Source organism: Prionailurus viverrinus, chromosome E2, assembly GCF_022837055.1.
Source record: "Prionailurus viverrinus isolate Anna chromosome E2, UM_Priviv_1.0, whole genome shotgun sequence".
NCBI lineage: Eukaryota > Metazoa > Chordata > Mammalia > Carnivora > Felidae > Prionailurus > Prionailurus viverrinus.
In genome coordinates, this window is record NC_062575.1 from 53734479 (window position 1) to 53760846 (window position 26368).

Sequence of the window (26368 nt, forward strand, 5' to 3'; positions counted from 1 at the left end):
CCCTGGCCCTCGGGTCGGCAGGCGGGCCCAGAATCAGGCACCCACGGCCTGCCTCCCGGCTGCTCTGCTTCTGAGCTGGGCGGCCTCGAACAAGTGACTTAACCTCTCTGTGCCTTTGCGGGCCACGTGCAGAACGTAATACAGGACTTCCCTCAGCGGCTCCTCGCAAGAACCCAGCAAGTCCATTCGGTGCCTTGAAAACACGCGGTGAGTATTGGCCGCTAACGGGCGCGTGCGTGGCGTCCCCTGAACCGTTGTGCTGCTTTAAGAGGGAAACATATTTTGAGCGTAAGCCCAAATTTTTTTGCCCCTGCCTCCTGAGAGGGTTTGGTTTGGTGAAGCCATTCCTGCCCTCAAGTCAAGGGCAGCTAAGAATTCGGGCTTTGGGTTTCCTGAGGCCTTATCCTGCAAGGATGTGAGGGAAGCCAGGATCTGAGAGGGTAAATCTCAGGGAGACACCCTCGGTGGAGCAGAGAAGTCCCCGGAAATGGGGGTGGGCGTGGGGTGGGGGCCTCACAACGCTCCCGGGACCCAAAGCCACTCTGAGAAACCCCTGTGTGGACAAAAGTTGGATGAAATGATCGTAATACGGGTTTTCTGGTATTCAGCGTGTTTAGAAGTATGGAGATCCCAGTATCTTTTATCGGTGTATCACTCCTTTCTGGATAGTAAAAAAAATAATAATAATAATTAATTTAAAAAAATCTTTTTTTTTCAAAGTTTATTGATTTTTTAAAACAAAAATATCTAATGCTTATTTATTTTTGAAAGAGAGAGGGAGACGGGGCACGAGCAGGGGAGGGGCAGAGAGAGAGGGAGACACAGAATCCGAAGCAGGCTCCAGGCTCCAAGCCATCAGCCCAAAGCCCGACGCGGGGCTCAAACTCACGAACCGTGAGATCGTGACCTGAGCCGAAGTCGGACGCCCAACTGACAGGGCACCCAGGCACCCCTGAATCCCCATTTCTTAGCAGGCTTCTGAGGTTGAACAGATTTGTTTTCACATATTAATCACATTGTATCTCCCCAGAGCCATTTTGACCCCAGTTTACTTCCTTCAGTCCAGATGGAGGCATCATGGTCTGGGGCTGAGGGTCGGGGATACTAAAGAAAAGCCGAAGAAGGTTCCAGAGGAAGGGGAGGGGAGCCGGGAGGGAGGTTCTATGTGAGCCGTCTACTACTGCTTAGCAAATTTACTCCAAAACATAGTGGCTTAAAATAACTACAGTAATTTATCACCTCGTACAGTGTGTGTGGGTCAGGAATTCGGGAGCCGTGTAGCTGGATGGTTCTGCCTGCCAGGTGTCGGCAAAGGCCAGTCATCTGAAGGTCCTCCTGGGGCCGGGGGGATCGGCTTCCACGGCTAGAAGTTTCCTGGGCTCTTGGCTCTTGGTCATATCCTCGAGATGTGGGCCTCTGTGGGGTTGTGTGAGCCTCAAGGCCGCTGGATTCCTCCCTAGAGAGAAACCAAGAGACCAAGGTGGAAACTGCCATGCCTTCACGGCCCAGCCCGCCCGAGCCGCACACGGCCACTTCTGCCATATTCCATCGATCACACAGTGCAGCCCAGGTGCACTGTGGGAGGGGACCGCAGCAGGTTAGGATCCCCCAGAGCAGGGGGATCACTGCAGGCAGCCAGTGTGGGGGGTGGGGGGGGGGTGACACTAGTTTTCTAGAGTCGTCATAACAAAGTACCACAAACGTCGTGGCTTAAACCACAGACACGGATTGTCCGATGGCTCTGGAGGCTGGAAGTCTGATCCTCAAGGTCAGCTGGTTGGTTCCTTTTCTTTCTTTCTTTTATTTTTAATGTTTATTTATTATTGAGAGACAGAGACAGACTGTGAGCAGGGGAGGGGCAGAGAGAGAGGGAGACACAGAATCCGAAGCAGGCTCCGGGCTCTGAGCTGTCTGTCAGGGACCCCGAGATCATGACCTGAGTCGAAGTCGGACACTCAACCCACTGAGCCCCGCCAGCCGCCCCCTGGTTGGTTCCTTCTAAGGCCATGAGGGAGGATGTGTTCCTGACTTGTACATGACCGTCTTCTCCCTGGCTTTTTGTCTCCCCTCTGTACAGGTCTGTGTCCAAATTTCCTCCTCTTCGTTAGGACGCCAGTCATAAGGGATGATGCCCTCATTTTTGTAAATGTTTTTATTTACTTATTTATTTTTGAGAGAGGGAGCGGGGGGAGGGGCAGAGAGAGGGGGACAGTGGATCCAAAGGGAGTTCCTCTGAGCCGACAGCAGCGAGCCCAATGTGGGATTCGAACTCACAAACAGAGAGATCGAGACCTGAGCCAAAGCCCGACACTTAGGCCACAGAGCCATCCAGGCACCTCCCATTCCGTGTGTTTCTTCCGTTCTCTCAAGGCCAGTCCCTCCTCCTCAGGATCATTTACCGGAGTCTGGATCTTTTCCCAAATTGTCCCCTTTGGAGAGACTCAAGCCAGAAGGGTAGAGGCATCTCAGCCGTGACCTGTGGCCCGCTACCAACTGCGACAATTGCAAAGTACAGAAGTGAACGGAGGCCGTGTGTCCCCCTTCACTAGAATACGGCTGTGCCAGGGTCCTTCCTACCGCTCCTCCAAATCTCCTCTCCAACCTCCTCCGCCCTGCTGAGGACGGAATGTTTGGGTCCCTCCCCAGTTCCTGTGTTGAAGCCCTAACCCCCTACCGTGCTCGTGTCAGGAGGCGGGGCCTGGGGGGGGGGCGGGGGAGACAATTCGTTCAGGACTAAGGAGCCCTGGTGTAACAGGATCGATGCCCCTGTTGTTGTTGTTTTAAGGTTTATTTACTTTTGAGAGGGAGCACGCGGGGGACGGGCGGAGAGAGCGAGAGGGAGACCGCAGACTTGAAGCTGGCTCTGCCCTGAGAGAGCCCCATGCGGGGCTGGAACTCATGACCTGAGCTGAAGTCGGTCGCCTAACCAACCGACCGAACCCCTCGGGCACGCCCCGGGATCGGTGCCCTGGTAAGAAAGAGACGCGAGAAAGATGATCTTGCTCGGCTCTCCATCTGCAAATCGGAAAGTGCGCTCTCACCAGGCACGGGGGGGGGGGGGGGGGGGGGGGGGGGGCGGCAGGCGCCCTGACCTTCAGCCTTCAGGCGGCATGCGTTGTTTCAGCCCCCAGTCTGGGGTTCTTTGCTGCCGCAGTCCCCACTGGCTAATAAAGACCGTTTCCAGGGGCTCCCTCGCCCTGTGGCTCCGGTTGGCTTAGGCCAGTGGGATCACAGTCCAGAAATCAGGGGAGGAAGGAGAGCGAAGCCGGGGGTATTTATTCTCCAGGCCCGTCCCTGCCGACCTGGGGTGGTAACTGCGCCCCATGTCGATGCCCCCGCCCCGGGAGCTGTAACATCTCTTTGTCGGTTTCCCTACATCCTCCCCACACCTTTGTAAACCGTCCTTGGAAACCCCTCTCCTGTTGCCCCCACGACTGTTCCCTCTGCATTGGGACCCTGCGCGATGCCTCCAGAATTTTGCTAGCGCACAAAAGCGCTCCCCACACCCACGCGGCTGTGAAGCCGAAGTCACTCAGCTTAGTGGCACGATGACCTGTCCTCAGTCAGAATCAAGTTGGTTCTGAAGAAAATAATGAAAACGATGAAGAGAAAACAATGAAGTGATATTTCCCGCCGGCTTCACTTCGGGGACCCAGAGGAAAGCCACAGGCGGCCGGGCGCCCGCTTCCCACCTATCTCTTCTCTCGAACACCCTGGGGACGATGTTGGCACTGGGGGCAGATTCGGAGGATCCATCCTCCCAGCCACCCTCCGGCATTAGCTCCCAGGTGGGGTCGTCTCTGCTGGGAAGGAGCCCTGCTGGGAGGCAGAACAGACGCAGCTCGCTTCCGCTTCTGCTTCCGGGGAGCTGGGTAGCAAGACTCCAAGTTGCATCTGTTTCACCTAAATGCTAAGGGGACCCAGCTCTGTTCCCTTGTTTGGAAAAGGAAATAAATGACTTTTAGTTCGTGAGGGCCAAAGCAGAAACTGGTGAGCTGTCAACCATAAGTGGCACAAATTCAATCAACAAATATTTGCTGAGCTCCGCCCTGAGCTCAAAGACCTCCCACCTTATCCCCACCACAGGGGATGGGGGGAAGCCCAGGGCAGGGGCCAGCAAGCCCAGTACCCCAAACAGCACGGAGCACGCAGTATGTGTTTGTTACGGGTCGAATTGTGTCCCCCAGAAGGGTGGGCGGAAAGCCTTCCGCCCAGGATCTCCGGATGTGCCCTTCTTTGGACATTAGGATCTTTGCAGATAAATTAGTTAAGATGAGGTCACGCTGGGGTAGGGTGGGGGCCCTGCCTCCGACGTGGCAGGTGACACCGACACAGGAGGGGACAGCGCCATGTGATGACGGAGGCAGAGATCAGCTTCTAGCCTCTGACTGGGAGGGAATGATTTTCCATTGTTGAAAGGCACACAGTGTGTGGTTAACAGCACCCTTGGGAAACGGATACGGTGCTTCCGGTTTATTTATTGAATGGCTTGGACAAGCACGAGCTGGTGCCAGGCCCCTCACTGCGTGCACCAGCAGATTAGAGACACAGGCTGCCGTGGCCCAGGACCGGTGTTCCCGGTCAGATCACAGAACCCAGTGGCCATAAGGGGAGAGCACTGGGGGGTGAGTCAAGCAGGGTGTGACCTGGTTGAATGCGGGAAGCGGGTAGAGGCTATACAGGCACACCACAGGGGGCGACCTAGCACCAACATCCCTGCTTGTCGTCTACTGTCCCCGAAACCCTCAGAGCCCAGAAAGCTGTCTTTGCAGAAGGAACTCAGGCTTATCAACCAGACGCCTATACCTGAGTTGAGCCAACCCAGCTGCGGGTCTGGGCGCCTTGGGTCACAGGGCCAGGGGTTGAGCCCAACCAGAAATGGACTCCCGGGTGTCACCTTCCCCTCTGGCAGCCTGGGACTCAAATGCAAGGACCAGGGTGGGGGTGGGGGGTTGCAGACTAAGGTTCACTTCACAGCTCAGCTAATGCCCCTGAGATTCCCAGCCTTATGGCCCACAGGCTGGAGATCAGACCACTTTCTCATCGCCATCGAAAATAAAGCCTCTGTTCCCAACTTGGAATGTGTTACACGTAGTGACTCGGAGGGGACGCATAGCTCAGTGGTTAAGTGCTCTGGCCGCAGGCTGAGGATGTCAGGCTCCCACACCCGCTGGCCGTGTGACCCTTGGCAAAGGACTTCACCTCTCTGAGGATTGAAACAGTACCTGGCCGGAGCACGGGTGGGGGTGGGGGTGCCTGCAAGGCTCAGTCAGTTAAGTGTCTGACTCTTGATTTCGGCTCAGGTCATGATCTCATAGTTCGTGGGTTCGAACCCCGCATCGGGCTCTGTGCTGACAGCATAGAGCCTGCTTGGGATTCTCTCTCCTCCCCCATGCTCCTCTCTCCCTGCCTCCACTCTCACAATAAATAAATAAATTTGAAATATATATATTTATATATACTATATATATATTTGTAAAAAATATATATGATATATATTATATGTATATTACATTTTATAAAATATTAAATAAATCAATAAAACCGTAGCGGGCCAATCAACCACATACTGTATGAAATGTCCAGAAAAGGCAACTCCACAGAGACAGAAAGCAGACTGGCGGTTGTCTGGGGCTGGGGGTTGAGAGGCAATGGCTAGTGAGCGCTAATGGGTGCAGGCTTCCTTTTGGGGGGGATGAATTCGTTCTAGAATGATAGTGGGGATGTGTGCACGACTCTACAGCCACTCTGCTTTACAAGCCACTGATCCGTAAGGCCACCGAATACAAGCCACCGAAGCGCATATGTCAAGTGATTTGTCTGCTTTACATTTTATAGTTTGAGAATTAGAGCTCAACCAAACTGTGATTAAAAGATCAACCATGCCCGGCCCAGCGACATGCACAGTGACTGTTAGCTGTTACCACACACAAGGGAAAGGGTGCCATCCCGGGGCGGGGCGGGGGGGGGGGGGGGCTCCAGAGCAGGGACCCATGGATTTCCACTTTTGCATGAGGGTGTATTTGTGGTGGTTAAAAGGAAGAGGAAGAAAGGGGCGCCTAGGTGGCTCAGGGGGTTAAGCGTCTGACATCCTCTCAGCTCATGATCTCACAGATCATGAGTTCGAGCCCCACATCAGGCTCCGTGGTGCTGACAGCTCGGAGCCTGGAGCCTGTTTCAGATTCTGCGTCTCCCTCTCTCTCTGCCCCTCCCCTGCTCGTGCTCTCTCTCTCTCTCTCTCTCTCTCTCTCTCAAGAGTAAGTAAACATTGGGGCGCCTGGGTGGCGCAGTCGGTTGAGCGTCCGACTTCAGCCAGGTCACGATCTCGCGGTCCGTGAGTTCGAGCCCCGCGTCAGGCTCTGGGCTGATGGCTCGGAGCCTGGAGCCTGTTTCCGATTCTGTGTCTCCCTCTCTCTCTGCCCCTCCCCCGTTCATGCTCTGTCTCTCTCTGTCCCCCAAAAAAATAAACGTTGAAAAAAAAATTAAAAAAAAAAAGTAAGTAAACATTAATCCAGGTGCCCCCTCCAATAAAAAAAAAAAAGAATAAGAAAACATTAAAAAAATAAAAAAATAAAAGGAGGAGGAGGAGGAGGAAGAAGAAGAAGAAGAAAAGGAGGAAAGAAAAAAGCTCTGAGACCATCAGGGAAATTTTAATTTGGATATTATGATATTCAGAAATGACTTAATTGTAGGGCTGGTAACAGCATGGTGTTTGTTCTACACTTAAATTTTTATTTAATTAATTAATTTAAAAAATTTTTAATGTTTATTTATTTTTGAGAGAGAGAGACAGAGCGTGAGTGGGTTAGGGGCAGGGAGAGAGGGAGACACAGAATCTGAAGCAGGCTCCAGGCTCTGGGCCGTTAGCACAGAGCCCGAGGCGGGGCTCGAACTCAAGAACCGCGAGATCATGACCTGAGCCGAAGTCGGACGCTTCACTGACTGAGCCACCCAGGCGCCCCTCATTTTTAAGTCTTCTTACCAGTCAGAGGAACAGCCTGAAATGTTCAGGGATGGAATGAGAAGGCCCAGTTGAGCTACAGACCAAGGGAGGCCGACAACACAAGTTGAAAACTGACTGCTGGGTGCTTGGGGCTTTGTTGTACTGGCCTGTCTGCTTTTGTGCATGTTGTTGAATTTCAATTCCATAACATGTTTTGAAGAAATTCCACCAACGCCCCCTTTTATTTATGTATTTTTTTAAGTAGGCTCACCACCGACGCGGGGCTGGAACTCACGACCCTGAGATCAGAGTCGGACGCTTAACTGACTGAGCCACCCAGGTACCCCTACCAACACCTCTTTTTGTGCCCCGGGGAAAAGCTTAGGGGTGGCCTGGCCCTGGTTTCCACCCCACAGGGCTCCCAGTCTGATGGCAGAGGCCACAGGTAACCTTAATGGTGGGAGCCGCTCAGAGCCCTCACGGGGAGCTGGAAGAAGGTTTGAAATCGCCCTTTAGCTTACACTGAGTGTCTCTTGACTGATGCGGAGCCCATGGATGGCGGGAGGTGGGGGGAGCTCCAGCGTTTCACCCTCCCCTCTGCAATCCCCATGCCCCTTTGTGTGTGGTCACCACAAGCGCCCCGTCCACAAATCCCACATGCAGCCCGGGGCCCCTCTAACCCCGCGGTTAATAACCACAACACATCCCGGACTCAGATACTCATCAGCAAGCTGTTTACCTACATAGAGGTCTGGCAAAATGTTCCAAAGTCACAGGGGTGCGGGAACATTCTTGGCCAGGTAACAAAGATTCCTCCTCATTCTGGCATCCCCGGTCCTGGTCATGGAATGAGGTAGACGTACCCCCACCAACACTTTATCATATGCATAAAGGCTGGTGGGCAGTTGTCAGCTGCACCTATGTCTCATAGACGTCATCCCAGGAGATGGAGGTCTGAAAACCCCTTCCTCCCTCCCTCCCTCCCTCCCTCCCTCCCTCCCTTCCTCCCTTCCTCCCTTCCTCCCTCCCTTCCTTCCTTCCTTCCTTCCTTCCACAAATATGTATAGAGCACCTACTATCTTCCAGGAGACGTTCTAGACGGTGGGGACCCACGAGGGAGCAAAACGGACATGGTTCCTGCTCTCAGGGAACTGTCACCTTAACGGGAGGTGTTTCAGTCAGCTAATGCTGGGTAACAAGCCGTCCCCCAAATGTAATGGCGTTAAGTGCCGAATTTATTATTTGTCACGATTGCGTGGATTGCCTGGGTGTTTCACCGCTCCGTGTGACGTCTGAGGTCTCTCATAGGGCTGCGCTCCGCAGGGAACTTGGTTGGGACTGTCGGCCATCCTCTGTGTGGCCTGTCTCCCGCAGGACAGGCTGGGCTTCCTCAGGGCATGTTGGCTGGATGCCAAGGGGACGTGTATCAGTGTTTACGGAAATGTGGCAGGTATTTGTGCAGGATCTTGTCTACAATTGGTACCCACGACAGAGGGGGTTAGAGTCACTGTCACTGGTCATTGCCTGCCTGCCAAAACAAACAGACAAAAAGGCTTCAGGTTCAGGATTTAAATCCCGGTTCCGCCACTTCCAGGCTGGGTGGCTTCGGGCAAGTGATTGCACCTCTCTGGGCCTCAGCTGCTAGGGATCACCTCACACAGTTGGAAGGACTAAGTAGGTTATGGTTGTAGAGCATTAATGAACATCGATAGAGTTCCTGCCCTGAGGGGACCTACAGCCATTACAGATATTTTTAGTCTCATTACTATTCAAGGTGCAAAATGAACTTAAAAGTATGTCCTGGGGAGGGACCAGGAACAGAGGATTATGGGGGTTCCTGGTGGCTCAGGAAGTGTCAGCCTGAACTTGGTCCCCAGCTTGCAAAGGAGTTGGCTGGGGAAGGGTGCCCCAGGGGTTTGGGAGCCAGTGACTTGATTACAAACTGTGTCCGTGTCACCTTCTGTGTGTGACCTTGGGTTTTTCTCTTTGGCTTTCTTTATTATTATTATTTATTATGATGATTATTATTACCACTATTTTAATGTGTATTTATTCTTGAGAGAGAGGGAGAGGCAGAGCATGAGCGGGGGCGGGGGGGGGGTAGGGGGAGAGAGAGAGGGAGACACAGAATTAGAAGCAGGCTCTAGGCTCCGAGCTGTCAGCACAGAGCCCGACGTGGGGCTCGAACCCACAAACCGTGAGATCATGACCTGAGCCGACGTCGGATGCTCAACCGACTGAGCCACCCGGGCACCCCTCTCTTTGGCTTTCTGAGCCTTGGGGTCTGAGGTCACAGCAAGACACAGGGGATGCTGGGACCTGGGCCTAGGGGCAGTGTGGGAGGAACATAAACGGAGGCTCCTGGGACAGGCCAGGCTCAGGCATGTGTGAGCCATCAGGAATCACTATTTCCCCCTCCCCAACCCCCCCCCCCCCCCCCCGCAACGAATCTGCTTGTGAATTTGCCTACTCTGGAAATTTCGTAGAACTAATCACACAAGCGGCCCCCGGGTGCCTCAGGGTTCGAGGCTCGTGGGCTCGAGCCCCGCATCTGGCTCTGTGCTGACAGTGTGGAGCCTGCTTGGAATCCTCTCTCTCTCCCTCTCTCTGCACCTGCCCTGCTCACTCGCTCTCTCTCTCTCAAAAGAAACATTAAAAAAAAAAAGTGTTCTCTCTCTAAAAACAACAAAAAAAATAGACTAAAATAGAGTGTACACATAACTTTTTAAAAAAATTTTGTTTTTAATGTTTATTTATGTTAGAGAGAGAGAGAGAGAGAGAGAGCAAGTGGGGGAGAGGTGGGGGGAAGCAGGGGAGAGGACCCGAAGCAGGCTCTTCCCTGACAGCTCAGAGCCTGGAGCCTGCTTCGGATTCTCTGTCTCCCTCTCTCTCCGCCCCTCCCCTGCTCACGCTCTATCTCTCCTTCAAGATAAATAAACATCCAAAAAAAAATTTTTTTTTTAAGTTTGAATTTTTTTGGTTAAGTTGGTTCTCAGTCAAAACAAAACAAAACAAGGGGCGCCTGGGTGGCGCAGTTGGTTAAACGTCCGACTTCAGCCAGGTCACGATCTCGCGGTCCGTGAGTTCGAGCCCCGCGTCAGGCTCTGGGCTGATGGCTCGGAGCCTGGAGCCTGTTTCCGATTCTGTGTCTCCCTCTCTCTCTGCCCCTCCCCCGTTCATGCTCTGTCTCTCTCTGTCCCAAAAATAAATAAAAACGTTGAAAAAAAAAAAAAAAACCAAACAAAACAAATACACTTTTGAGCATGTATCACAATCGAATACATTTTTATCAAACCAAAGCTCGAAATTCCTCCTGCCCGGATTATTTTCGTAGGTTTTCCTATCATCTGTCTCTTGGGGTTATTTACATGTATTGTGTCTGTACGCGGGGTATCAGAGAACAATGTTCTCTGCAAGTCTCTGTTCTAAGATGCGATGTTGGTTGCTTGACATTGGCCATGGGGTGGGGGAGGGGGGTGGTATTTATACCATCGAAATTTTTACCATTTACACCACATGCTACCAACCAGGGATTATTTTTGCCCCAGGGAGCCGGCTGTTAAGCATTTCCCAGCCCACCCCTGGTCCTGAAACAGGAGACCTGAGGGAGTAGAACAGCCGTCCTCAATTTGCGAGTATTGTCCGGGGCAGGGGGGAGGGGGGACATTCTGGGTCCTCAATTTGCGAGTATTGTCCGGGGCAGGGGGGAGGGGGGACATTCTGGGCATCCGTGGGGCAGGTTTAGTTGACACAAGGGCTGTCTGATGTGGCCACGGCATTTAGTGACTAAGGATAAATGCTGATAAATGTTACATAGAGATGTGTCCCACATCCCCGTGACTTTTAAACATCCTGTCGGAGATCCACACAGGTGAAAAATCTGTTTCTATGTTTCGGAGCCCAGAATCTGCTTTGCATATCTTACAAGCCTCCTCTTTGCTTGTTCCTTTTCTTCCAGTGTTGGGGAAGCCGGGTCATATGTCCTGTGGACCGTCCCACGTTCCGGACTTGGCTCAATGCACCCTCGCGGTGTCCATTCACTGGCGACTTTATCCTCCTGTTTTTCTGAAAACCGGTGATCACACCGAGAGGCTTGATCCAACTCATATTTTTTTAAAGGTTTGTTTTATTTATTTTGAGAGAGAGAAAGCATGAAGCAGGGAGGGGCAGAGAGGTGGTGGGGGGGGGGGGAAGAGGGAGAGAATCCCAAGCAGGCTCCCCCCTGTCAGCGACGAACCTGGCTCCAAACTGCAAACCTCGAGATCAGGAGCTGAAGTCCAAGTTGGTCGCTCAACCGACTGAGCCACCCAGGCGCCCCCAGATGGTTTTCGTTTTTTGCAGGGAAGGAGCCGAGGGTGAGATCCATGGATGGTGGGGCCTCCGGTCCACTCACTCAGGACCCCGGAGGAGCTGTTGCCTTTCAGTGTTAGGACTGTTGGCGGCTCCTCCCTCTCCTGGAAAATTCCTCCTCGGATCTTGCACTTGATTTTGGCGGCCGCAGACAAGCATAGCCTGGCCCTGTGATGTACGTTTAGGGGATTTTCATTTCCTAAGAGAATCTTTCTTTGAAAGCAGGGAGAGTGAGAAGAGTCGGTGCTCGCCAGGGTGTATCCGAGGTTCTGGCCAGCCCGGTTTCGAAACCTAGCTCCTCTCACTTCCTAGCTGTGTGACCTTGAGCGAGTTACTTCGCGTCTCGGGGCCTTGGAATCTCCGCCTGCACCACAGGGCCGCTGAGCGCACGGAACTCACCCGGTGGCGAAGACAGAAGGAGGTTAGCAGACCGCGTAAATGCTGCGGTTGGGGCCCGAATAAAGAAACCCGGGAGGACCCTGGCAGGGCTGAGTCCGGACGAGCCAGGCCGGGCTGGACTCAGCCGGCCTCCTCCCCAGGGGCCTCCCGGGCCAGCGTCCCGGCAGTCACGTGGGGTGGGAGGTGGGGCGCCGGGCACACCTGGCTCCCTAAACCCCGCCACCCCCCCCCACCCCCCACCCCCCTACGGCTCGGGGAGGCCAGGTAGAGCCTGGGCGGGGTTTTCCGGACCCGGGTGCTGGGAGGTTCAGACTTCTGAGTGAAGGGTCGATCTCCGACGAGGGAGCACCCCGATCTGCTCGCCGAGCAGCCCCGTCGTCGGCCCCCGGATTCCTGCGGCCGGAACCAGGTGAGAGATGGCGAGGTGGGGCGGGGGTGTAGGGGGAGAGGCTCCCCCCGACCCGCTGCGCGCTGGCGAGAGCGCGCGCACGGGCCGAGTTCTGGGACGCACTTGAACTCGAGGATTCCCCTCTGGGATGCCCCGCCCCCGCCCCGGGGTCTCCGCCAGCAGAGGGTCCACCCCTCGCCGCCCAGGAGCCCACCTCCTCTGCACCCAGCACCCCAGTCGTCTCATCTCCCTGTGAGCCCCAGCCGCCGCCCCGCTCCGCTCCCCTCCCCTTCCTTCCCTGCCGGTCGACCCCCTGAGCCCGCACCTCTCCCTCATCACCTCCACTCTCCCCTCCCCAGCCCCAGGCCACCAGCTCCCTCCCTCCCGTCACCAGTTTCCTGGAGCTTACCTAAGAATCTCCGTGCGGGGCAGGGCCTGCTGTGCGAGAGTTTCCTGTTCGCCTCTCCCCGCCACCCCCCACCTCCACCTCCTGCGACCTCGGGGTCGCAGGACCCACCCACAGGATCCAGGGGTCCTCAGGGTCCCCGAGGCTGCTGCCGCCGGCACCTCCAGGCCCACCGTGGCCCCAGGGATCCCTGGCTCCCGAGCCACCACCACCCCCCCCCCTTCCATTCCAGTCCTGGGAATCAAGTTGAGGACTTCCAGGTGGTGGCCTCACATTTGTGCCCCAAGCTCTTCCCCAAAGGTGTGCTTACAGTGCGAATTTCGGGGGTGGGGTGGGGGTGGGGGGAGACGAGGTTATTTCTTGGTGGGAGGTTATTTCTTGGTGGCGAAGCCTGGCTGGGTGGAGGTGGAAAGCCCTGGGAGGGCGGTGAGCTGGGGAGGCGCAAGGCCAGCTCTGGGTGTGGGGACAGATGGGGGGAGGCTTGGCACCCGGGGCCAGGCTCCAGAGGGGAGAGGACGCAGTGGGCCAGGCGTAGCCTGGGGTGAGAGAGCCAGAGAGAGCCCTTAAAAGGCCTTCTGGACAGGTAGCAGTGGCCCCATTTTCCCGAGGGACCCGCAGGCTGGGTGGCTCCTTCGAAGTTGGGGCTCCTTCTGTTCTCCAATCCTCCTGCCTCCAAACGGATGGAGAAGGACTCTTGACCTTTCCTCTTGCCCCTCCCTCCTTGGATGATGGCCTGAAGGGCCTGATGCCGGTACAGGGACTGAGGACAGACACAGGGACTGAGGACAGACCCAGAGACGGACTTTCCGATCCCCCTGGGATCCCACTTTCCAGAAGCTGGCTGCTGGCATTCCCCAAACTCTCACCACAGATGTCAGAGGGGCCAGCTGCTCTCCCTGTCTCCCTGTGCCCAGCTCCCCGTCCCAGCCCTGGCCCGGGCTTGTCCCCCAGGCCCTTCTCTGGCTAGTCTCTGAGCCTCTTTTTTTTTTTTTTTTTTTTTTGAGAGAGCCAGAGTGGCAGAGAGGGGCAGAGGGAGGGAGAGAGAACCTTAAGCAGGCTCCAGCATGGAGCGGGAGGTGGGGCTCGATCCCCCATCCCGAGTGAGGAAGGAGGGAACCACCAAGGAAGCTGAGAGACGGCAGCCACCGTTCTAGAACATTCTGCCTTCCTTTTCACCCAAACAAAGCTGGCCTTATTGTCTTTCTGTCTGAGGGAAGCAAATTTCGAGGGCACATTCAGGGCCAGCCCAGAGACGAAGCGGTGTGATCCTGATGGTCATTCTCCCAGCATCCTTGACAGGTGGAGGCCCACGTTCCTTCTATACACATTTCCCGAGCACCTACTGTGTGTCCAGCCCTGTTTCCGAGGGCTGCGGGGGACAGAGAGGGAATCAGAGCGACCCTGTCCCTTCCTTCCTTCATGGAGCTGTGTCTGAGACCAAGAGACCGGGTCTGAATGATCCCGAGAGTGACTCACTTGGAGGCACAGAATTGGGACAGAGGTCAGAGCTGCACTGAGTGCTGCAGATCCTTTTCTCTCTCTCCTGTCTCTCCCTCTCTCCGTCGCTCCTGTGGTTTTCTGTTCCTGTCTGTCTCTTTCTCCCTGCCTCCGTCTTTCTCTCTGTGTCTCCGTGCCTCCTTGTCTGTCTGTCCTCCTGCTCTCTCTGGCTCTGTCCCTGTATTTCTCTCCAGTTCTTTCTGTCCCTGTCTTTTTCTTTTCCGGTCTCTTTCTACATCTGTCTCTTCCCTCCTCCCTTCCTTCCTCCCTTCCATCCTCCCTTCCTTCCTTCCTTTCTTCCCTCCTTCTTTCCTTCTCTCTTCCCTCCCTCCTTCCATCCTGCCTCCCCACAAGCATTTCCCTGGGCCCGCGTTTTTCCCATGTCCCGTGCTTGGCAAATTCGCAACCAGACAGAGGAGCTCTTCAAAGGCTCTCAAGCTACTCGGAGAAAGGAAGAGAGAAGCACCCAGAAGAAGTGGGAAGAAGGCACGAGGCCACTCTCCCTCCTCCTACCTTGGGTGTCCCCTCTGTCCCCAGCTTCCTCCTGCTTCCCAGTCCCCAGAGAGTTCCTTCTACCCCAGAGTCAGGGCCGGGTCTCAAGGAATCTGGTTGGGATCTGGACAGGAATGTAAGGGCCAGTGGCCTTGACGAAACCGGAGCCAGGGAGCCATAAGGGGGCACAGTGATGCTTTCCATCTCCCCCTCAACCTTTTTCATCTCAGGGTCCAGTTCATTGTGCTCATGGGTTTCTCTGGTCCCTCTTGGATGTGGCTCAACATGGCTGCACGTGGGCTCTCACAGGCCCTTCAGCTGTGGGGCCCACAACCAACCAGCCACCCTCCCTGTGTTTCTAACTTCAAATCCCCAAGGGAGAGACTCTGCTGGATACAGACGCGTCTCTTGAGCCCGCGCCCATGCCCACACAAGGGCCACCTTGGACCAAAGTCAGATGATGCCCTACTGGCTGTGTTTTGCTTTTTTTTTTTTTTTTTTTTTTTTAAATAAAGACACCATTGCTATTGGATTACGGCCCACCTTAGGATGACCTCATTGTAACTCGGTCACTTCTGTAAAGACCCTGTGTCCATGTAAGGTCCATATTCTGCAGTATCAGGAGTTAGGATTCCAGTATGCCTTTTGGAGACAGACACAACCCAACGCATGGCACACAAGGTCTATGGGTTGAGTGGGCAAAAATGTACTACCTTCATACAGTCTACCCCTTGACTGCCATCACACGTATGCTTCATCTCATACCCCCAACTCCATTAAAAAAAAAAAAATCAGGGGTGCCTGGGTGGCTCAACTGACTAAGCGTGGGACTCTTGATTTTGGCTCAGGTCATGATCTCACGGGTTCGAGCCCCGTGTCAGGCGCTGCCCTCACAGCGTGGAGCCTGCTTGGGATTCTCTCTCACCCTCTCTCTCTCCGCCCCTCTCCTGCTCGCTCTCATTCTCTCTCTGTCTCTTAAAATAAATAAACACTAAAAAAAAAAAAAAACCCATGGAAATGGGGGCGCCTGGGTGGCTCAGTTGGTTGAGCGTCCGGCTTCGGCTCAGGTCATGATCTCACAGTCCGCAAGTTTGAGCCCCGCGTCGGGCTCTGTGCTGACGGCTCAGAGCCTGGAGCCTGCTTCGGATTCTGTGTCTCCCTCTCTCTCTGCTCCTCCCCTGCTCATGCTCTGTCTCTCTCTGTCTCAAAAACAAATAAACATTAAAATTTTTTTTTAACCCAGAAATAAAAAAAAAATCAAACATTAACCAGGGCAAGTAGAATCACACACACTCACCCACTCCTCAGAGGGACAGCCCCCACGGTCAGCTCAAGCCACCATATCTACATCTGATGGTATGAGGTCACCCTAGCTCATCCCAGAATTCACAACCTCTGGATGAAATTCATTCCTCTTGTAGGTCTGTTCCCATGTCAGCTGCACAGAGCAGGGCTCTTTGCTTTGAATGTGATCATCTTTCAAAAACTGTTTAAATCAGTTTATGTATTTATTTTGAGAGAGATGGAAACAGCAAGAGCAGGGGGGAGGGGCAGAGAGAGAATTCCAAATAGGCTTTGCACCGTCTACACAGAGCCCGACGTGGGGCTCGAACTCCCGAAAACCGTGAGATCGTGACCTGAGCTGAAATTAAGAGTTGGATGCTTAACCGACTGACACACCCAGGTGCCCCCTGTATGTGATAAGATCAAAAGGTACTGTTTTAATGGTCAGAAAGGTGAAGTTGCTTCCCAGAGTCACACAGCTAATGAGCGTGGGAGCCTGCCGTCAACAGCCTGTGATCAGAGTGTGTCCACTGAGTCATGCGTCCCCTCTGTCACTGTGTGAAGCCTAGTCCGTGTTGGGCTTAGGGAACAGAGGCTTTATTTACACTCGGTGGCAATGAGGAAGGGGCCTGATCCGGAACTTTTGAGCAGTAAGACTGAGCATCTGCGGAGCTGTGCAATGAACCTTAGTCAGTAAACCCAGCCTCCCTGGCTCCTTGCCTTTCAAGTTGAAGGGGGCCAGAGGAGATTGTATCATCCAGGAGTCCATTTCTGGCTAGGCGCAACATCCGGTGACCCAAGGGACCCAGACAGACCCCCACCTGAGTTGGTTCAACCCAAATCCAGGCATCTAGTTGGCAAGCCTGACTTTCTTCTAGAAAGATAATGCGTATGGGGCGCCTGGGTGGCTCAGTCGGTTAAGCGTCCAACTTCAGCAAAGGTCATGATCTCACAGTCCGTGAGTTCGAGCTCCGCGTCGGGCTCCGTGTTGACAGCTCAGAGCCTGGAGCCTGCTTCGGATTCTGTGTCTCCCCCTCTCTCTGCCCCTCCCCTGCTCATGCTCTGTCTCTCTCTGTCTCAAAAATAAATAAAAACATTAAGAGAGAAAGATAATGCATATCATCTTAATGGGCTATGAGGGTAGCAGCGGTTAAGAAACAGGGATATTGCTACATTAGGTCCAGTGCCAACTTTTATCAGCTATATATAATTAACCATAAAGGACCATATCTACATAGCTTCTGGCACCTTCCCAGTTCCAACCAGGTCACACCCTGCTTGATTTCCCCCCAGTGTTCTCTTCTTAATGGCCACTTGCTTCAGTATTGACCAAGGAACACAAGCCGTGGACCAAACCAACCAGAAACCTTTCATATCTAATCTACCTTTGTGCAGAGTCTCCAGGATACGCTCTGATGAAAGCCTGCTCATGAGGAAGAGTTTTAAAGAGAGTGGGTGGGAACCTCATATTCACAGGGGAGGGAGAGGGAAGTCTCTGGGAGAGCTGGGGGACCAGAAGGCGCTTCATTCCTTTGACTCCTCCCATATATCCCCATTCCCGCGATTCCAAGCCCAAAGTTGATCAGTGACCAAACCTGGACTTCCACTGTGGCAATAGGCTGCAGGTGCTGTTCCAGCTAGACTGCAGAATGGCAAAGCCCATCAATCACTTCTAGGGGCAATCTTCAGCGACAATAAGGCGTTAACCGTGATAATCTGGAGCAATGCTTGTTCTCCTTTTCCTTCCTGGCGTCCAGTCATAATGGGGAGTCAGAACCAGCTCACTCCCTGCTTTCCTTTCCTTTCAGCTCTTTTGCTTATGCTCCATAACCGTATCTCCAAACCCCTGTCCCGTCTGGGCCTTATTTTAGTTCTAGAGGGTCCCAGGCCAAGAGCCTGATTCACCGCGTCCCTCTTCGAACCACTGCATGCCTCCATAGTGAAACTTCCATAAAACCCCTAACCAATGGGTTTCGGAGAGGCTCTGAGTTTGGCAGGCCCACCCAAGAGCCAGGAAGGCGGCCCACCTCACCTCCATGGGGACGGCAGAAGGCCCTTCCGGATCTTACCTTATGTACTTCTTCTCCGGTTATGCGTTCGTATCCTTTATAATCAGATGAGTTCTGAGTTCTGTGAGCCATTTTGGCACATTATCAAACCTGAGGAGGGAGTCGTGGGCACCCCCCAGTTCAAAACTGATCAGTCAGAGGTACGAATGGGTCAGGACTTGGCATCGGTATATGAAGTGAGACGGAACTCTTAAACCCATTGGATCGGATCCCAAGTCCAGGAAGGCAACATCAAAATGGAAGTGAATTGTTGAACACCCAGTTGGTGTGAGGGGAGAAAAAACAAACACTCACCTGCCAACTGCCTTCTGACCTTCAGGTAAAAATATTCAAGAGAGAGAATTGGCCAACTTATCTTTTTATTTATGTATGTATTTATTTATTTATTTATTGGGGGGGAGAGTTTATGAGCAGGGGAGGGGCAGAGAAAAAATCCCAAGTAGGCTCCACACTGTCACCCCAGAGCCCGATGAGGGGGCTCGAACTCACGAACCGTGAGATCATGACCTGAGCTGGGATCAAGAGTCAGCCGCTTAACCCACTGAGGCACCCAGGGGCCCATGGCCAACGTGTCTTTCAGAGCCAGCCTTACAAGTTGCAATTTTGCCAACAGACGGCAAAGCCACCGTGGAACCAGGCATTTATCTTCCGTTCAGTTGGCGGTGGCGACGAGGGCAGGCAGGTCAGGTGGTGGAGTTTGTGATGGGTTGGGCAATTTCCTTTCAAAGGGACTATGGATAGGCAGGGCATGCAAGAATGGACATCTCTAGAAACCAGATCCCGGTCGGTAGAAGGTCTATACACTTGTCCTGCCCATATATACACACCCATGGAAGTATATTCAGTCTATAAACACATTGAAACATACAACGTGTATTTACATTATGTGTGTGTGTGTGTATGCTCACTGTATATATATTACACTGTATATATATGTATATATGTATACATATACATATATATACACACAGTGTAATATATATACAGTGAGCATAAATGTATGTGTGTATATATGTATATATATACATATATATACACATATATATGTATACATATACACTGTATATATATTACATATATACATATATGTATATATGTATACACTGTGTATATATATATATATACACACACACTGTATATATATTACACACCCTATATGTACATAGCATATACACACTCACACAACACAACGCACACCTGTCCCTTGTATGCACACAAATTCACACACACACGTATGTGTGCACAACGTATAGATACTCGTATGCATACTCGGGTGAATGCACACGGCCTACTCCTTTCGACCCGGATAAGCAGGAACGAATGAACCCGATGGAAACACACTCCCGAGACCTGCCCCCATACACGTAACTGAGCACTCACGCTCATCTACACACAGAGTGAACCACCCCCCCTGCACGCACCCTCCCCCCACCCCCCGCGTGTCTGCGCGCACCCCTCTGGGGCCGTCACCCCCTGGCCTAACATCCCCGGCTCTCCCTTCCCCGACAGCCATGTTCAGCGTCCAGGCGCCCTTCTTCTTCTCCATGGGCCATATCCTCCTCTTCGTCTTCACGGCCTCGACCATATTTCACCTGCAGCAGCGGCTCGCGAAGATTCGCCCCAGCTGGCAGTTTGAGACGCTGGTGTGGGCGCCCGCGGAAAACTCGACGACGCCCCGGCCCCGGGGCGGCATGTTCACCATCAACGCCCAAGGGCGCCTGGGGAACCAGATGGGGGAGTACGCCACCCTGTACGCCCTGGCCAAGATGAACGGGCGGCCCGCCTTCATCCCGGCCGAGATGCACCGCGCGCTGGCGCCCATCTTCCGGATCAGCCTCCCCGTCCTGCACCACACCGCGGCCGGCAGGATCCCCTGGCGGAACTACCCCCTGAACGACTGGATGGAGGACCGCTACCGCCACATCGCGGGCGAGTACGTGCGCCTCACCGGCTACCCCTGCTCCTGGACCTTCTACCACCACGTGCGCGACGAGATCCGGCGCGAGTTCACCCTGCACGACCACGTGCGGGAGGAGGCCCAGGCGTTTCTGCGGCGGCTGCGGGTGGGCGGGCGGCGGCCGGGCACCTTCGTGGGCGTCCACGTGCGCCGCGGCGACTACGTGCACGTCATGCCCCGCGTGTGGAAGGGCGTGGTCGCCGACCGCGGGTACCTGGAGCGGGCCCTGGGCTGGTTCCGGGCCCGCCACCGCGCCCCGGTCTTCGTGGTCGCCAGCAACGGCATGGCCTGGTGCCGCGAGAACATCGACGCCTCCCGCGGCGACGTCGTGTTCGCCGGCGACGGCGTGGAGACCTCGCCGGCCAAGGACTTCGCGCTGCTCACGCAGTGCAACCACACGGTCATGACCATCGGCACGTTCGGGATCTGGGCCGCCTACCTGGCGGGCGGGGACACCATCTACCTGGCCAATTACACCCTCCCGGACTCCCCGTTCCTCAAACTTTTTAAGCCCGAGGCGGCCTTCCTGCCCGAGTGGATTGGGATCTCGGCAGACCTGTCCCCGCTGCTCCACCACTGATGGTGGCCGGCCTTCGGCACCCCCCCCCTCCTTCGCTGGCTCCCCCGAGACCAGCTGCCCGAGGCCCCAGGGGCGTCTTGTTCCGTGGGCCAGGACCCTTCCCTCTCGCACCAGGACGCTCGAGAGGCCGCAAGAAACCCAAGTCGCCACCGACTTGAAATAGCACGTTTCTGTGTCCCACGCAACAAGAGCGGTGGCCGCACATCTCTGGGGTTCGTCGAGGCAGCGGCTCGGCGATGTCACCGGGAACCCCAGTTCCGTCCATCTTGTTCAACTGCCATCAACTCCTCTCAGACCGCTCCCCACCCCCACCCCCCACCCTCATGGTCCCAAAACGGCTGCCACATAACCGGCTGTCACATGCGGGCAACCTCTTCACGAGGCAGCCAAAAAGAGGTCCGTTCTTCGGTCCCTTTTGAAGAGTGAGGGACGCATTCCAAAGCCCTCCTGCAACTGCCCCTCCCCCCCCCCCCCCCATAGCTCACTGGCCGGAAGTGTATCACATGCCCGCCTGACCCAACACAAGGCCAGGCGAATAAGACCCTGGGATTGGCTTAGCTGCAAATCAATAAATCTTTGCCCCCTTCAGCCGGGGTGTTGATCAGCCTCCTCTGAAGGATGTGGCGGCGGACAGGAGGAAAAACGGGGCGCTCTTACCGAGGAGGAAGGAAGCAATGTACGTACGGAAAACAGGGAAGCCTTGAACTCGGTTGTCTGCTAGCTCCACAAAGCCGTCTGGCCAAGGAGGCAAGCGCGGCTCAAATAGAGCGGACAACCACCTCTCCAAGCCCTGTGTCCTTGGCCTGGCTCATTTTTTTCTAGTTTGCCCGGAACGGGGTGGGAGTGGGGGTGGGGGGACCTTTCCCCCGGTTTCCGAAAGAGCGCCGCCCTGTTGGCCAGTCGCTGGCGTACGTCCCAACACCCCCGGGGCCCCACTTCTGCAACCCTGGCTTCCCAGGGCCTGGGATGATTACTGTTGAGAACTCTGAGCGCAGCGTGGCTCAGTGGACTTGAAGCGGGTCCATCTGTTCCCTCCGTAAACACTCGTGGCGGTGGAACCTCGCTCGGATCCCCGCTAGCGAAGGCGGGGTTGACAGAACCTAGCGGGGGACGTCCGGATCGCCTGCGTGTGTGGCCGGTCCCGCGGGACAGCTTGGACTTCCGCCTGGAACATTCCCTCATCCGGCCGCCATCTGGGTGTCGGAAGCCACCATGCTGTGAGGGGGCCCAGGCTCGCTCCGAGGCCACGCGTAGGTGCTAACAATGAGCGGTCTTAGCTGAGGTCAACTTCAAGTCCTTCGGCGTAGGCATCCCCCAGGATTCCACCTGTGACCAAAGAGGTAATGGGGGGAAATAGAGAGGTCTATACTCCAAGGGCTCAACAGAGACTCCTCGGGCCTGGAGTTCACAGGTTCACAGCCCGGAAAGAGACAATCCGATGCCTCAATCAGAGTGATGTTTGAGCCCAGCACTCACCGCGGGCCAATTGCAGAGAGGTCACACAATACAGACAAGGCCACCGTATTTGTAAGGGAGTGGGTCTGAAAAGGAAGTGATAAAGGAATATAAGGACTGGGAGGCACCTGGGTGGCTCAGTCAGTTGAGCATCTGACTCTTGATTTTGGCTCAGGTCATGATCCCAGGGTCGTGGGATGGAGCCCCACGTTGGGCTCCGCCCTAAGCATGGAACCTGCTTGGGATTCTCTCTCTCTCTCTCTCTCTCTCTCTCTCTCTCTCCCCCTCTGCCCCTCCCCTGCTTGTGTATCACCCTCTCTCTCTCTCTCTCTGAAAAAAAGAAAAGAATATATATATAGAGAGAGAGGAAGATGCTCCAAAAATCAGTACATAGGGAAAAAACGTTTACCACTATTTCAGTGGCTGAAGCCAATCAAGTGGCCACACCCAAGTTCAAGAACAATCCATCCATGTACCCCAGAATATCTGTGCTCTAATAGCTACCTCACATCCTGCAGGCCTTCAAGGTCTCTCTAGGGGGTTCTCTTGGAACCCTTTTCTTTTGACTTGGGACTCATGCGATGGGGTGCCACGATACTTAGTATGCTAATAGCTCTCTGCCTCAATAACTCTATGAACTCATTCAAATTCCCAGTCTGATTTTTAAATTTTTATTTGTTATTTTTCGGTAGTTTATTTTATTTTACTTTACTTTATTTATTTTCAAGTAGTCTCAGGGCGCCCGGGTGGCTCAGTCGGTTAAGCGTCTGAGTTCGGCTCAGGTCATGATCTCGCGGTCTGGGAGTTCGAGCCCCACGTCGGGCTCTGTGCTGACAGCTCAGAGCCTGGAGCCTGCTTTGGATTCTGTGTGTCCCTCTCTCTCTCTGCCCCTCCCCTGCTCACGCACACACACTCTCTCTCAAAAGTAAGCATTAAAAAATACAAATAAAAAATAAAAAAATAAATATAAAGTAGGTGCCACACCCAGCATGGGGCTCAAACTCATGACCCCGAGAGCAAGAGTTGAATGCTCTACCAAATGAGCCAGCCAGACCCCCCATCCCCCCGGTCTGATTTTACACAGCTTGAATGGGTGATGGTTTTTGGATTGGGTTTCGGTCTTTATTTTTTATTTTTTATAATATTAAAAAAAATTAATGTTTATTTATTTTTGAGAGCGAGACAAAGAGAGACAGAGTGCAAGTGGAGGGGCAGAGAGAGAGGGAGACACAGAATCGGAAGCAGGCTCCAGGTGGCTCAGTTGCTTAGGCATCCAACTGTTGATCTCGGCTCAGGCCATGATCTCATGGTTCGTGGGATTGAGACTCACATCAGGCTCTACACTGATAGTGTGGAGCCTGCTTGGGATTCTCTCTCTCTCTCTCTCTCTCTCTCTCTCTCTCCTTTTCTCTGCCCCTCACTCACTTGCGCATGCTCTCGCTCTCTCAAAATAAATAAGCAAACTGAAAACAATCCTAAATGAATTTGTTTATAAATTTGGCATTCTCCCTGTTAATGCACATTTTAAATGCATGGGGGTGGTGCGTGTTTCACATGCTGCTAAATTAAAACAACATCATGGTTAGGTGTCATTTCCAACGATGGCCATGAGGACATCTCCCCTCCATTTCAACCACCCAAACCTTCCCCGGCCCATCCCTGATCTCAGTAAATGGCACTGTCCATTTACTTGAACCCAAACTTAACTTCTTCTTGATTCCTCTTTTCACACCCCATCCACCTGCAAGTTCTGTCAGCTTTACCTTCAAAATATACCCTGAATCTGACCTTCTGTCCCTCCTCCACCATCGCTACTCTGTCCAGGTCACCATCACCTCTGCCTGGACATCTGCAAAAGTCTCTTAAAAACTACGGGTGGCTCAGGTTTTAAGCTCAGGCTCTTAAAAACCTGGGGGGCTCAGGTTATAATCTCACGGTTCCTGGGATTAAGCCCCTCATAGAGCTCTGTGCTGATTGTGGAGACTGCTTAACACTCTTTCTCTCTCGGGGCTCCTGTGTGGTTCAGTCGGTTAAGCGCCGACTGAGGTTGTGATCTCGCGGTTCATGGGTTCGAGCCCCGCTTCGGGCTCTGTGCTGACAGCTCGGAGCCTAGAGCCTGCTTTGGACTCTGTGTCTCCCTCCCTCCCTCTCTCTCTCTCTCTCTCTCTCTCTGCCCCTCCCCATCCATGCTCTGTCTCTCGAAAATAAACATTAAAAATAATAATAAATCTTAAAAAAAAAACATTCTCCCTCTCTCTCCTTCCGCCCCTCTCCTGCTCTCTTGCTCTCAAAAATAAATGAATTAATTAAAAAAAAAAACCCTAACTAAACAGGGGCACCTGGTTGGTTCAGTCGGGAGAGCAGAGGACTCTTGCTCTCAGCGTTGTGAGTTCAAGACCCACGCTGGGCATAGAGCCTACTTGAAAAAAAAAAAAAAGCGTAGGTGTGTAATTCTATACCACAGCCATAAGAAAGGTACGCTATAAAATGTCTATTAAAATACGCCTTGAAGAATGAATTTGACAGTGGACCAGTGAAGTGATGGCAGAAGTGAGGCAAAGAGACCAGTGAGATTACCAGATTTCAAGACTGACCATAAAGCTAAAGTTACCATGACAAACTTGGGCTGGCATAAAAGCCAGACAAATGGGAGCCAACAAAGAGCCCAGAAATACACCACATATATACAGTCACTTCATCGATTGATTGATTTTTTTTTTTTTTTTTTTTTTTTACGGTCACTTGATTTATGACGAAGACGTCAACACAGTTCAGTGGGAGGATAGAAGAGCTTTTCAGGGCGCCTCGGTGGCTCAGTCAGTTGAGCATCTGACTCTTGATTTTGGCTCAGGTCGTCCCAGGGTCCTGGGCTCTAGCCCTGCATCAGGCTCTGCACAGAACGGGGAGCCTGCCTCAGATTCTCTCTTTCTCTCTCTCTCTCTCTCTCTCTCGCCTCCTCTGCCCCCTCCCCTTCTCCCACATTTGAGCACACACTCTGTCTCTAAAAAGAGAGCTTTTCAAGAAATGGAAGCAATCCAGTATCCGTATAGAAAAAGTGAACCTTGATCCCTTCCTCACACCATTCACAAACATTAACTCAAGATAGATCACAAAATGTGAAAGCTAACAGCACAAAGCTTCTGGAATAAATGACCTTGAGGTGGGCAAAGGTTTCTTTTTATTATTATTTTTTAAAATTTAATGTTTATTTATTGGTGAGAGAAAGAGAGACAGAGCACGAGCGGGGAAGGGGCCGAGAGAGAGGGAGAAACAGAATCCGAAGCAGGCTCCAGGCTCCAAGCTGTCAGCTCGAACTCACCAACTGTGAGATCATGACCTGAGCCGAAGTCAGACGCTTAACCGACTGAGCCACCCAGGCGCCCCTTATGTTACTTTTCTAAAAGTAATCTCTACACCCAATATGGGACTCAAACTCACACCCCCCTAGATCAAGAGTCACATGCTCTACCAGCTGAACCAGCCAGGCGCCCTGGTTTCTTAATGAATACACACACACACACACACACACACAACCCCAGTAAACTGATAAACTGGGCAAACTAATAAACAGAAAAACTAGTAACCTGTACATCTTCCTAGAGAGCCCACACTGATTCCCAGTTCTTAACTGCAGTAGGCTCATAACATAGCTGATGGAGAGTCTAGTATAGAATTTTTTTTTGGGGGGGGGGGTTGTTGAGCACACACATGGTCTCAGTTGCCTCCTATTCTGTATCTTACACCGTCGATGATGTCATACCACCCTCATTCTCCAGATTTTTTTTTTTTTTTTTATGTGAAATCACAGAGGTGCCTGGGTGGCTCAGTCGTTTAAGCGACCGACTCTGGATTTCAGCGCAGGTCATGGTCTCACAGTTCGTGGGTTCGAGCCCCCAGTCGGGCTCTCTGCTGTCATCGCAGAGCCCGTGTCTGATCCCCTGCCTCCCTTTCTTTGCCCCTTCCTCCTCCGCTCATGTGCACTCTCTCTCTCTCAAAAACAAACAAACAAACATTTTTTTTAAAGATAAATTGATAATTTTGGCAATCTGTTGACTATATCCTTGGTCTTTCTCCTGTGCCTACTGAGATGGTATAGGAGGATAATGTGGTTCAGGGGCTCCCCTGGGGCAGCTCAGGCTCTCCACCTTCCTGTGCCCCACTTTGGTCCAGCCCTCTCTCGCTGGGGGCAGGAGAGAGCAACAGAATTGTCTGGAGAAAGGCTGAGTGACGGGCGGTGGGGAGCGTGGGGCCCAAGCCTCTCTCTCCGGCTCTGGGGTAAACATGCACACTCTACCCAAGCCTGTGCAGACAGATGGGAGAAGCCCCGCCACACCCCTTCTGGATCTTTCCAGGACTGAAGGCACCCCTTTCCCACCAGTGTTCGGCCGGACACAAAGGCTCCTGCAGCCCCCAGCTGCCACCCACCTTTTGTTCCAGAAGCCCTGACCTCACAAGGTTCCCCCCACGCCCACTGCCCCGTGGCCACGCCCTTCACACCTACTCCGCAAGGACCACAGTCCTCCACACCGGTCCTCTGGCCACCCTACC

At 53.4% G+C, this 26368-nt stretch overlaps 1 protein-coding gene across 5 annotated transcripts; it reads left to right on the plus strand.

The window, feature by feature from the left end:
* Positions 1-87: 87 nt before the first annotated feature.
* FUT2 (fucosyltransferase 2) lies at positions 88-21152 on the plus strand. 5 transcript variants are annotated; one of them, XM_047836560.1, is made up of 5 exons: positions 88-207; positions 10902-11062; positions 11285-11468; positions 11606-12101; positions 19338-21152. In XM_047836560.1, the coding sequence occupies exon 5, from the start codon at positions 19340-19342 to the stop codon at positions 20363-20365; it is 1026 nt and encodes a 341-aa protein (XP_047692516.1). In that variant the 5' UTR covers positions 88-207; positions 10902-11062; positions 11285-11468; positions 11606-12101; positions 19338-19339; the 3' UTR covers positions 20366-21152. The 5 variants fall into 5 exon arrangements, with proteins under 5 accessions (XP_047692516.1, XP_047692513.1, XP_047692514.1 ...); XM_047836557.1 differs by lacking the exon at positions 11285-11468; XM_047836558.1 differs by lacking the exons at positions 88-207; positions 11285-11468 and adding an exon at positions 244-288.
* The last annotated feature ends 5216 nt before the right edge of the window (positions 21153-26368 follow it).